At 43.7% G+C, this 12,328-nt stretch overlaps 1 protein-coding gene across 1 annotated transcript in view; it reads right to left on the bottom strand.

Moving 5' to 3' along the window:
• The window catches only part of Igf1r (insulin like growth factor 1 receptor), a 282,994-nt gene that overhangs the window by 231,796 nt on the left and 38,870 nt on the right, over nucleotides 1–12,328 (bottom strand). The window contains exon 2 of the mRNA XM_008852347.3: nucleotides 838–1,383. Coding sequence (XP_008850569.1) covers nucleotides 838–1,383 — 546 coding nt within the window. The remainder of the gene's footprint in view (nucleotides 1–837; nucleotides 1,384–12,328) is intronic.

Genomic DNA, 12,328 nt, shown 5'->3' on the forward strand with positions numbered 1-12,328 from the left:
ATCACATTGGAGAAAGAGTTCAGCTTTCTACAGGGAAAATAAGATAAACAAGAAGCTTCAAAATACCACCACATGACTCCAGAACCAATGAATGCTTTCCAATATACTTTCACTAAGGGTCTGCACAAGATTTTCACAACTGTTCTATAAACAAGTATACAAAAAAGTAAACACAAGCTCAAAAGTTCTAAGCACACCCTTCTACATAGCTGTCTCAAGTAGGGCCTAAGCCATGGGTCCTGGAAACCAGTACAGAGGCCTTCTGCCTCCACCAAGTGTTCTATCTTAGACCAGGATACCTAAGTGTCAGTGTTCTCATTAAGCACTAAGGATGTGAATGAGAGCTTTACTTTTCCTTTACCCAACCATATTTTTAACATTCATGAAAAGGAAGTCCTGCCATACAAAAAAAAAGAAAAAAACCCTTCACATAAAGGATGCAAGAGTTGACATGTAAGAAGCTCCTGTTTGCCCAGCATCAGGGACTTGCAAAGCACACCAGGTCACCTTTTTCTGCAGGGAAGCTGAAGGTCAGTGAGCTACTAGCCCCCAAATGCAGTGGATTAGTAGTTCTAATATGTAATCTGGTCAGGCTTGACAACAGCCACAATGGCATCCAACCAGGACCCCACACACACAAGTCCTGCACCTCCGAACTCTCAAATGTACAAGAAAGCCAAACAAGACCCCACCCCACTCCCCAGGAAACCCCTCCACAAATCAGGAATGCCACATCAGAAATGTGACCTCACCCTGCTCTGCAGAAGAGAAGGGAGAGGGAGACGAGGAGAAGAAAGCAAGTGGGACACAGAAAGCAGTGGTCCACGGAGCTCTTACTTTTCTGGCAGCGATTTGTGGTCCAACAGCGGTAGTTGTATTCATTATTGATGGTGGTCTTCTCGCAGATTGGCTTCTCCTCCAAGGTCCCTGGACACAGGTCCCCACACTCCTTCTGGGGCTTGTTCCCCACAATGTAGTTATTGGACACAGCATCCAAGATGAGGGACCAGTCCACCGTGGAGAGGTAACAGAGGTCAGCATTTTTCTCAATCCTGATAGCCCCCCGAGTAATGTTCCTCAGATTATAAAGCCCAATATCCTTGAGGTTGGTCATCTCAAAGATGACCAGTGCGTAGTTGTAGAAGAGTTTCCAGCCACGGATGACCGTGAGGTTCGGGAAGAGATCTCCCAGGCTCTCGAGGCCGGCAACACGAAACAGCAGCAAGTATTCGGTGATGACTGTAAGCTTGGGGAAGCGGTAGCTGCGGTAGTCCTCAGCCTTGGAGATGAGCAGGATATGGAGGAAGCCCTCAATCACCGTGCAGTTCTCCAGACGCTTCAGCTGCTGATAGTCATTGCGGATGTCGATCCCAGGCCCACAGACTGAGGGGAGACAAAAGGGCACAAGCAGGACATGTCTGTTAAACAGAAATCATTCTTCAAACTACTTTCTAACCCCCAATACAGTGAGTTTATAGGAAACCTCTATTTTTATTTAAAAAAAAACCCCAGTTTTTCACTGCAGACTAATGAGGTATGGACTGCAGGCTGCCCACCTGGTAACCACCTGCTTACTGTTACTCAAGCACTTACATCAACCCAGTTGCTGCTCAACATGTATTTTCACTGACCTGTGGGAAGAGGTCAGTTACATTAACAGTGCAAACTAAAGCTTTGAGCCTGAGATCACATGGGTTTACATGCTCAACTCCAGGATGCAACCCAGGCTAGCCTACATCCACAACTGCCAGGCTTCTCAGCCCTACCCCTTCTGTGGAGTTCCATCTCACAATGCCCAAACAGCTCAGCAGCCAAGTTAACAACTTACTACCTGCCCAGCCCAAAGGACACCAAGCAATGAAGTCTATTCTCAAGAACAGTCACTGTGACTTGGAAAGCAGGGACTTGGGTCTGCTACATTTGATATGGACCAGATGGCCCTGTATGCCCTCCAATAATGTAAACAAATGAGTTCACTGAACAAAAGATAGAAAATGTGGTTTTACGAATAAGAGATATACAATTCCAACTTTAATAAAGTACTTTGTTAATCAATAAAGCATGCTTCCTATAAAAATAGGAAAGCATGCAAAAACATAGTAAAAGTCATTAGTATCTCAACTGTCACAGATAAGCAACATTTATATTACCTATACCAATTATCTTTTCTCTGCAAATAACTTCAAGAAATTAAATCAGACAATAGTATTCCGTTTGTAAATGTACTTCCTTCACTTAACTAACGTGGACATTTTCCAAGCCAGTAAAGTCTTTCTATAATATCATTTTTTTTAAAGAAAAACTAGGGGGCTGAAGAAATGGCTCAGTGGTTAAGAACACTGGTTGTTCTTGCGGAAGACCTGGGTTTGAATCCCAGCACCCACATGGCAGCTAACAACTGTCGGTAACTCCAGTCTCAGGGGATCCGACAGCCTCTTCAGTCCTCCGTGGGCATTGCACGACATGGGTGCACTTACCTACATGCAGGCAATACACACATACACATAAAATAAAAATAATATTTTTTTTTTTAAAAAGAGAAACTAGGAGCCAGTGGGATGGCTCAGTGAGTAAAGGTACTTGACAAGCAAGCCTGAATTCAATCCCTGGAACCCACAGTGGAGGAAGGGCATCAACTCTGACCTTCACAAGTATACACAGATATACATCACACATACAATATCAAATACAATTTTTCAAATGTTAAAAGGAGAGACTAAATTTGAATTATTAATATATACCATGAGTCCCTTTTACTCTTAACTGATTTCCTCTTGTTAAGACAGGTTATCTCCAATTGTTCACGTTGTAATATTCCAGATATCCAACAGTACTTTCTTAGGATAAATCCCTAGAAGTAGAATAGCTATGCCAATGCATCTGCAGCTATAACAGCTTTTGGTTAAATGGCCTTAATAACTGAACTTAATTTTTAAATTTTAAGGTTTGCTTTATTTTAAACTATGTGTCTGTTTGTGGGTATGCACACAGGAGACCAGAAAGGGTGTCAGATCCCCTTGAGCTGGAGTTACAGTTGAGAGGTGCCCAGTGTGACTGCTGGGAACTGAACTCCTGTCCTCTGCAAGTGCAGACATGTTCTTAACCACTGAGCCATGCCTCCAGCCCCTGGAACTTTTTTTTTTCTTTCTTTTTTTTTTGTCTTTTTGAGACAGGGTCTCCCTGTAGCCCCAGCTGTCCTGGAACTCACTATGTAGATCAGGCTGGCCTCGAACTCACAAAGATCCACCTGCCTCTGCCTCCCAAGTGCTGGGATTAAAGGCATGCACCACCACGCCCGGCGGAACTTTTTATTTTTAAAATTCTAGAACCACACATCAAAAATATGGCCTTGGTTACTAAACTTTTTTAAATGTTAATAATACCAACCCAAGTTTTTCAGATTTGGTAAAGTTTTCTGACCCATGTAATGCATTAATTTGGGTGCTGTATATATGATTCCATAAGAGATGCAAAGAAGTTCATAGCAAAATTCACAAGTGAACAACAGTCAACCAAGACAGGGCATAATGAATAGAGTGCACAGGGCAAGCCTACTCCAGTTCCCAGGAGGACTGGGGCAAGGTGTCATCAAAGGCGGGGTTTAAAAACCACATGATGTTCCACAGGCCAGAGACGGGAAAAGAAACAGAGACAGTAGGTCAGGGATACAGAGGACCAAATGAAATGAGTCTGGCAGAGTCCTTTCAAGAAAGATCACACATGGTGATAAACACAGTCTCATAGGAACAGGGCCCCCTTAAGGCTCAGAGTGTGAGAGGGGCCCAAGGGAGGCTTTTTGGGGGATTAATCAGGGACAGAACCAATGTGGAACAGAGAAGAGGAAGGAGAAATGTTCCCCAAGACACTGAAGCCACTGAAGGAATTGGGCAGAGAAGTGCGTTAAAGCTTGAGAACCTAGAAATGAACCTGTTTGGTTCAGTCCCCTCATTTCGCTGATGAGAAAACAAGGCCCCTATGACAAAGAAATGGGAAAAGTGAGCACTCAGCAATGGGCAGGCACCCTAGAAGATTCTAACGAATCATGTCGTTTCATCATGTGATGCTTGCTCCCAACCACACCTCACTTACAATCACATAATCACCTTAAGAATGAAGAAATAGATTTAGAGAAGTCAGACTATTCATTATTAAGGGTCTCCCGTGCAAGACACCAGCCCTTCCACAGCAAAATGTGGCCCAAAGAGCAGTGCTTCTGGACCCAGCCACAGACATGCAGCTTTCTGTAAGTCTGCCCCTTTTCCAAATTCTTCAGAAAAGCATAATCTCTCCTTTTCTTTTTCATATCCCTTTTCTTTTTTAAAATTTATTATTTTTATTTTATGTGTGTGTATTGCCTGCATGTAGGTAAGTGCACCCGTGTTGTGCAATGCCCCCGGAGGACAGAAGAGACCGTCGGATCCCCTGGAACTGGACAGTTGTTAGCTGCCATGTGGGTGCTAGGATTAGAACCTGGGTCTTCTGCAAGAACAACCAGTGTTCTTAACCACTGAGCCATCTCTCCAGCCCCTCATATCCCTTTTCTAACCATGCTTTCTCTAACGCTTGAGCTGCCCCAGCACCCTGTATTTCTTTACTCTTTCTCTAAAGCTTCCTTCTCCCTGCCATGCGGCTGCCAGTTGGCCATGCGTCTGGCCTCTACGAAGGGTCTAAACCAGCATGGCTTTATGGCTTTTTTCCTCTTTCCCTCCATTCTCCTCCTCAAGGTGGCTGCCGAGATTTCCAGCTGGACTGCCCTGAGGATTTTTCTTTAAAATTCTAAGAAAATTGTCCTAAAACTTCAAAAAAGTAATAATAATTTGGCCCAAAGTTTGCCTACGGTTTCAACTCTCACCATCCTCATCCCTGGCTGCCTCCACGCCGACTGAGCCTCTACAGGTCTTGTGACACTGAACAGGTCTCAGCAAAGCCTTGCAGAGCAACCATGTGGCACTGCAGCCTCCACTGGGCTTCCTAGATGCCATGTGCCCACTGGTAATCACTCCTTCTCTTATACCTGACCTCTAGCTGGTAATTCCTGTCCTTAGCCTTTTCTGACATTGCACCCTGCAAGTGGCCTCCTGTGCCAACCTTACTCAGGGTGACCCTGGAACACGTGTCACTGGCTCAGACTGCTCAGGAATATATCCACCTGGCTACTCTCGACCTCACAGAGCTGTCTATTAATTCAGTCCATTTCCACCCTAACTAAGTCCATCGTCTCCAGAACCCAGCTGTGGTCTTTTTCTCATGCTCTCTCACTCAGATCACTCCCATCAAAATGGCAGCTCCAAAAGGATGAACAGTTATTTTCCATTTAGTTAACAGTTACATCTCCAGAGCCTAAAACGGTACTTGGTGCACAATACTCACCAAGGAACACACGGACCATAGATGAATTTCACCCTGCCTGTGTATCTCCAGCCTTATAACTCTGATTTGACCACTGTCATCTTCAGCCTGGGCAGCAGCAATACCTTCCTCCAGTCCACACCTCCCTCTGGTCCACCCTTGACCCAACACAAGGCCAACATCACTCTATAGTGTCCAGGTCCACCTATTTCTATCTCATCTTCTAGCATATGCTTGCTTAGCACACTTGCTCAGTAGCCTCTAGCATGCCCAGCTCCTCCCTACCTTTCAGCCTGTTGCCATCAGAAGGCCTCCCTTCTTCACACACTGCCCCATTCTCTCCTCATGCAGACTTGGATTCAAATATCTCCTTGGCATTTTGTGCTAACACCCGAGCTAACAGTTCCCAACTGTCCCTCAACTCCCTCTCTCTCCTTCCCATCTCTCAATGCTCTTACTTCATTTTTTGCTCAGCTTCCAGTCAATGACTCAATGCCCTTAACAACAAGGGCATCAAGTCTTGCATCAGGAAATAAGAGAATACTTCTTTTTTCCTGAGCCCAGTCTGAAAATTTTTATTCCTTCTATGCCACTGTAAATTAAGTATATTAATATGCTTTTAAATTTATAGGAGTACTGAACTATATTGCTGTATTTAATATGTGCTTGATCACATTATAAAAGTATTTGGTATCAATTCATTTGTTAGCAATTCATTTGCAACAGATCACAAAAATTCAAGACCAAGTGAAGAAGCACAAAGACACATAACTGATGTGTGTCTTTCACATGCAGGCAATAGAAAGGACCTGCTACTTTTTGCCATCTGGAGTAAAGATCACTGGGAATGGAAGTCACACTGCACACCGAGCTGGGACTGGCAGCTCCTTCAAATGGAAGAGTCCTTTCCTTACTTGACACCCCCTCCCATTTACAGAACAAAGGGAAAAAAATAGGAAGAAACTACTCACTTCTTCTGGAAGGGAAGACAAGCCCAAGCCACAAAGTACAAGGCAGGACCCAGCAACCAGCTGTTTTTAATTCTATGACTGACACTGCTGGTCTTGGGGTGTTTTGTGACAGAAACAGAAAAAAAAGGATAACCAAGCTGGACCATGAAAGATAGCAGTGTTCAAAAGGCACAAGCCACAAACAGGAAAGCGAATGCAGCATGCCTCATTTGTGCTGTGAAAGAATCCATGCACTAAGGGAGAAAGCACTCCGTAGTTCACAGCGCTAGGAAGCAGACACTCCCTCTGCTCAGAGCTGAGCACAGAGAAATAAGAGACACCCTTCTCCCTTCCAAAGGAACAGATCCAGAAAGACCACAAAGCTTTGCAGAACATAAGGTTGATTTCAAAATGTAAGATCCCAAGAAGACTACAAAGAATAGTAAAAGCTTATGGAAATAAAGGCAGGCAGAACAGGGACGAAAGGACAGTGCCAGAACAGTTGAGAGTGGACTTCGGATGTGGTGTCCAACCAGGAAATAAGGAGAGTAGAAGCAAACAGGAATCAGGCAATGCAATGGTACCTGATCCAGAATTCACTTCTGCAAAGACACCAACACAGAGGCATTTTCTGACAATCAAGAGGCAGAATTTCTACTCTAAGAACTTAAGGGAACAACATAAACAATTTATACACATATGGAAAATAAATCTCCAAAACCTGATAATATGAGGAAGGCAAGTGGAAAATGTCTGGCTAAGAAAACTTCCCAAGGGTGGTTATCAAAATGTCTGAAAGAGTTACACAGATGTGCTTACATGTTTAGCATCTATCTTGAGTGCTGTTTTCCAGGACCCCACTGTTTCTTACATGCTCCCATTACTGAGCTTCAATTTCCTCACCTACAAAAATGGGCTGTTACTACCATGGTGACAACAATCAGGTAAGTGATTTGTGTTACCATCATTGGGATAAGCTGTAAGCAACAACAATGATTAAGTATTAAGAATATCCCTTCATTTTGTTGCCAAAGTCTAAAAAGTATTAACATAAATAGGAGGGAAATAAGCAAAATTATTGACTAAACTTCTGTCAACAATTTCCATTCAAGAATATCCTGTGAGTCATTTAATAAAAATGCTTTTTATTTTCATTAACTTTTCTCCCCCAAAAATGGGATAGTTATATTTTATGGTTGGAAATAAAAGCAAAATTAGAATTCTTTTACTACAGGTCCAAAAGCAAAGAATGGAATAAAACACACTGGGCAACCAACCATTATCTCTAGTTCTGAGAGTGAGTGCGATCCAATACATCAAAGCCTTTGCATGTGTGTAAGAAGCCTAGTTTGGCTTAGCCAGTGGCTCAGTGCAATAGTCACTTCTGTTAAAATGAATTCACTGAAAACAGTATAGTACAACAAAAAAACATTTCTAGTGCTATCACTTTGTAAGAGTCAAAAATGATTTAAAAGACTGGCAGAGGATTGATGTGTAGCTGAATTTTACACAAGAGGAACATACAGTCTACTCCAGCAAGTGGCAAAACTGATTTAAAAAAAAAGTTTCTAAACTCAACAGGTAAAGCTCTGGAACCATGAAGAGTGCTCATGGCTCTCTAAGATATGAGACTTCTCAGAGGAGATTCCTGAAGATAGCAGAATCTTCTGTTTTCTTTTTCTAGGATCCCAAATTATGTTTAACATGGGCAAGGGGCAGGGTACCCAGGCAAAGAGAGGGGCAAGTTGGAGGCAGCTGGAGCTGACCATGATGGTGGCAGCTTGAAGGAATGCAGTAGCACAACAGGGAGAAGAGCAGCAGGAGAGAGGCTAGAAAAACTAATGGAGACCCGTGCTCAGGAGGCCTGCTTTGCTTTGCATGTAGGACAGCATTCAAACTCCCCAGCATGCAGCAGAAACATATTACATCGAAGTGTTGCTATGTCACAAAGTGGCCCCCAAATTTGTGTTCTGATCCTGCTGGTCCAGCTACAACCCTGTGAGAGGCAGTGAGAGCCAAGAAAGAACCCTTTAACTCTCTCAAGTCACTATCCTCTGTACCCACTAAGATCTGCAGTGTGGCACAGGTAAAGGCCTATGCACCCACATTTCTTGTCTGTGTGCATGCAGAAGCTAGAGGAGGCCTTCTCTATTGTTTTGTTTTCCACGTTATTGTCTTGAGACAGGTTTTCTCACTGAACCAGATGTTCACTGTTTTGGCTAGGCTGACTAGCATGTGAGCTCCTGGGATCCTCCCCTCTCTAAATCCTCCCTCTCCCTGCAATGCTGGGGTTATAAGTACTCGTGGCCATGCCTGGCTTTTTATGTGAGTAGTGGGGATTTGAACTTGGGTTCTCATGCTTGCTATGCAAGCACTTTTACCCACTGAGCCATTTCCTCGGTCCCTGTACCTATATTTCTCAATTCTATATATGCCAAGAAAATCCCCAAGCAACCCAAATAAAGTATGCATGAAACACAGGAAGACCAGGAAAAAACTAGGGTAGTGATAGAATCTCCCTGGTACCACATGGTCCTCCCACATCAGCTGATTCTGTTGCCCTTTAAAGTCTGAGAGCATGGTTCCAAAGCTCAGGGAAGTGGGAGAGGTAGCTGGAGTCTTTTGAAGCCTCTTCCACAGTAAACTGCAACTAACTTAAAAAATGAGATGAGGAGGGGGAAAGGAAAAAAGAGAGAATGTTATGATAACAAACATTACTGATACTCCAGAGTTTGTCAGAGTAGAATTTTCCGTGTTAAGTGTAAACAGACACAATTCATGTTAAGCCTTTCATCTTCCATGTGTCAATGAGGACATGTTTGCATAGTGTGTGTACATTTTTATTTCATACAGACAGACAGCCTGACCCACCTGATACATTCAATAACTGAAGGCAAAGATAGGAATGTAAGGGATTTCCATTACACAGGTGACTTTGAGAGCAGAAATTAAAAACAAAGGGTAATTTGAATGTGCAAATTGTTCTTTTTGCTGCCCCACAGAAGAGCTATCTCATCGTGCATAGAAACATAATCTAAAAATCCATGCACACATAAAATGCAGTCCTGAAGGCCGGAAACATTAAAACCAAGGCTGCAAATGGTAAAGAATTTACAAAGAGAAGGGTGAGATGATTATATTCTGCATGTCAATTAAGAAATGGGAACTTTACAGGGAATTAATTCAAAGGCGAGCAAGGGAACACACCCAAGTGTCCCCTCCATGAAAGGTATCTGTAGCCAAACAGACTGATGCAGAAGGGAGCTGGATTTACTTCAGCACAGGGGCAGCAAATGTTTTCCCGGATCTTCATAAAACAACTTTACTCACCCTGACAGGTATTCTACATGTCTTTCTGGTCTTAAAATGTCCAAGAAGTCCAATATTCAAAGTGCCTATATTTTAAAACACTCTTGTAAGAGGTCCTAAACCTGTTTCATTACCAGTTCCTGATTGGCATTTTGCTGAAAAAGCATGCAGGAGCTGAGTTTGGCAGGTAATATTTCCACTTGCCACCCTAAATGTGGGGTGTCCCATAGGAACCACTGTTCTGCTTCACTATGAGGCGTTCCTTGGGGGCTAGGGGATACAGCCCCAGCAATTTATCCTTTTCCTATGCCCAGGGGCTATCATGCATGCCCATCAGTGAACTGCACAGCCAGAAGCTGGTGCTGGTGGTCTCTGAAGAGCCACTAAGCCAGAGCAAGCCCCCACTAAGTGAGGGCCTGCAGAGAAGCCCTAGAGACAAACACCTCCTCTTTCTATTCCCCCTCCCTCCACAATGTTTTATTTTCTGCTCAGAAGCAGGCAAACATTCTAAGTGAAAGCTGGCCCTGTGTCCTACCACTGGCTTGGCTCTGCAGGACCAGTTCTATCATTCTGCTTACATATCACATGCTCATTTCAGGAGGGTTTTACTTTGTCCTACAATGTTCCAGTTTCCTTAAATGACATGGATCATTTTAATGAGTCAGTTACCTAAATCTAGCTGATAATCAGTGTGGAAATCCATTCACATGTTCCTCTAACCCTGTGATATGATTCTTCATGGATGTGGTATTAAAATATGAAACTCAGGATGGGAGTGTAGCTCAGTGGGAGAGGCTTGCCTGGCATGCACAAGGCCTTAGATTCCATCCCCATGTATGGCCAAAATAAAATTTTTTAAATATAAAAGCATATGTGTAACTATGCAGGTCAATTTTGTGTGCAAGCTTATACACGCAACCTGCACCTCTTGAAGTACAAAGGATTCTATCTGATTTGGAGACTTTGCTACAAAGTAATGCTGAGTCTATCACCAGCTACCCACTTGGCCTGAGATCAGTCATTACATTACTGAGTGCCTCAATTTTGTTATGACTCAGATAGAGGTTCAGGACTAAACTTATTCATTCTTCAAGCATGTATGTATAGAATGCCTACCACATACCAAGTGCAGTTCCCCAGTGCTGGGAAATTGGCAATGACCAAAACCCACCAGCTTTGGACTTCATACCTGTCCTAACAGGAACTGAAAGTCCATCTACTCCATGTCCAATGACCTAGAGAGGCCCTTTGTGCATGCTGTAGTCAGGACACAGGGGGCATGCCGTGGACTGCAAGATATGAAAGAATGTGAGTCTTTCACGATGCCAGAGAGGGAATCATTTTCCCAGGACAGTCAAGCAGGTGCTGAAATCTTCACCAAGCCAGAACTCAAAAAGTCCCTGCAAGTCGGCTGCTGGTGTCAGAGAGAGTGTGGAGGGCAGAGAGGGAAAGGGAGAGAACAATCAGGAAGAACAGGAAAAAGCAAACCAAGCCAATACTTTCACTCAGAAAGTACTCACAAGGTCGGGACAAACCTCCATGGAAGAGCCTCAACAACCACAAAGCAAAGGAAGGAGATGGCCACTGAGGGCTCTGGGGCCTGAACACTATATAAATATGAAATGTGCAACGGTTACCAGTAACAGAGGTGCAGAAGACCACACATCCATGTTCATGGCAGCACTATTCACGGCAGTCATCCACCAATGGATGAGCAGACAAAGAAAACAGAGACAAAGAAAACAGTGGAACGTAATTCGGCCTTAAAAAGGAGTATGATTCTGACAGATGAATGAATCTTGGGGACATTATGCTGAGTAGAATATGCCAATCAAAAAAGAGTTAAAATGATTCCACATTATGAGCTATCTAGAGTAGACAAATTCATAGGGACAGAAAACAAAATGGTAGTTACCAGGGATAGAATCGAGAAGGGACTGGGGAGTTTCTAATGGATATAGGTCTTAATTTCACAAGATGAAAAGAATTCTAGAGATGTGCACTGTACTGTAAACTTATAAAAATGGTTCAGAAAGTAAATTATATATATATTTTGTCATTTATTTTTAAGTGAAGAGGAAACTTTTGCTACATTTTACCTTATTCTTCTTGCAGTCACACAAAAGTAAAAGAACGGCTGAAGGCAGGCCGAGCAGCCCAACCACAACCATAGATAGACCTAGGAGACTCCAGTAGGAAGGCAGGCAGGCTTGGACAGGGTTGTGCCACAGAGCACATAGGAACAGGCAGGAGGCCCAGCAAGAATCCAGTACCAATTCGCGAAGCAAATGAGCTGAGCATACAGCTCACAAGCAGGCAGATACATTGGGGTAGCTGGGTGCCTGCCTGAATCTCTCCAGATTGGACAAAAGACAGGACACCACATGCAACCCACTATCTTTGCAAAGGAAACTGCAGCAGCGCCTCACTATCTGGTGTGATTCAAGGACAGAATATGTACCCTATGCCATTCATTTTCTAGGTGTTTGTGGGTTGTTTTCCTAAATAAATCCACACCTGAACGCCAACAAAGCTTGTTGTCTTATACAGTGTGCTATAGTAAATGAGGGTCCTCATGGCTCCAGCCTGCTTCCCTGCTGGGTCCCTGCCGGGCGTCCTTTCAGTCACTAGCTCCAGTCCTGCATGGCTTTCAGTCTGCCACAGCTTCTTCCTTTACTATTTTGCTCTAATACCACAGAGACACGCCCCGCCCCCGCCCC

Source organism: Nannospalax galili, unplaced genomic scaffold (assembly GCF_000622305.1).
Source record: "Nannospalax galili isolate Female #2095 unplaced genomic scaffold, S.galili_v1.0 scaffold63, whole genome shotgun sequence".
NCBI lineage: Eukaryota > Metazoa > Chordata > Mammalia > Rodentia > Spalacidae > Nannospalax > Nannospalax galili.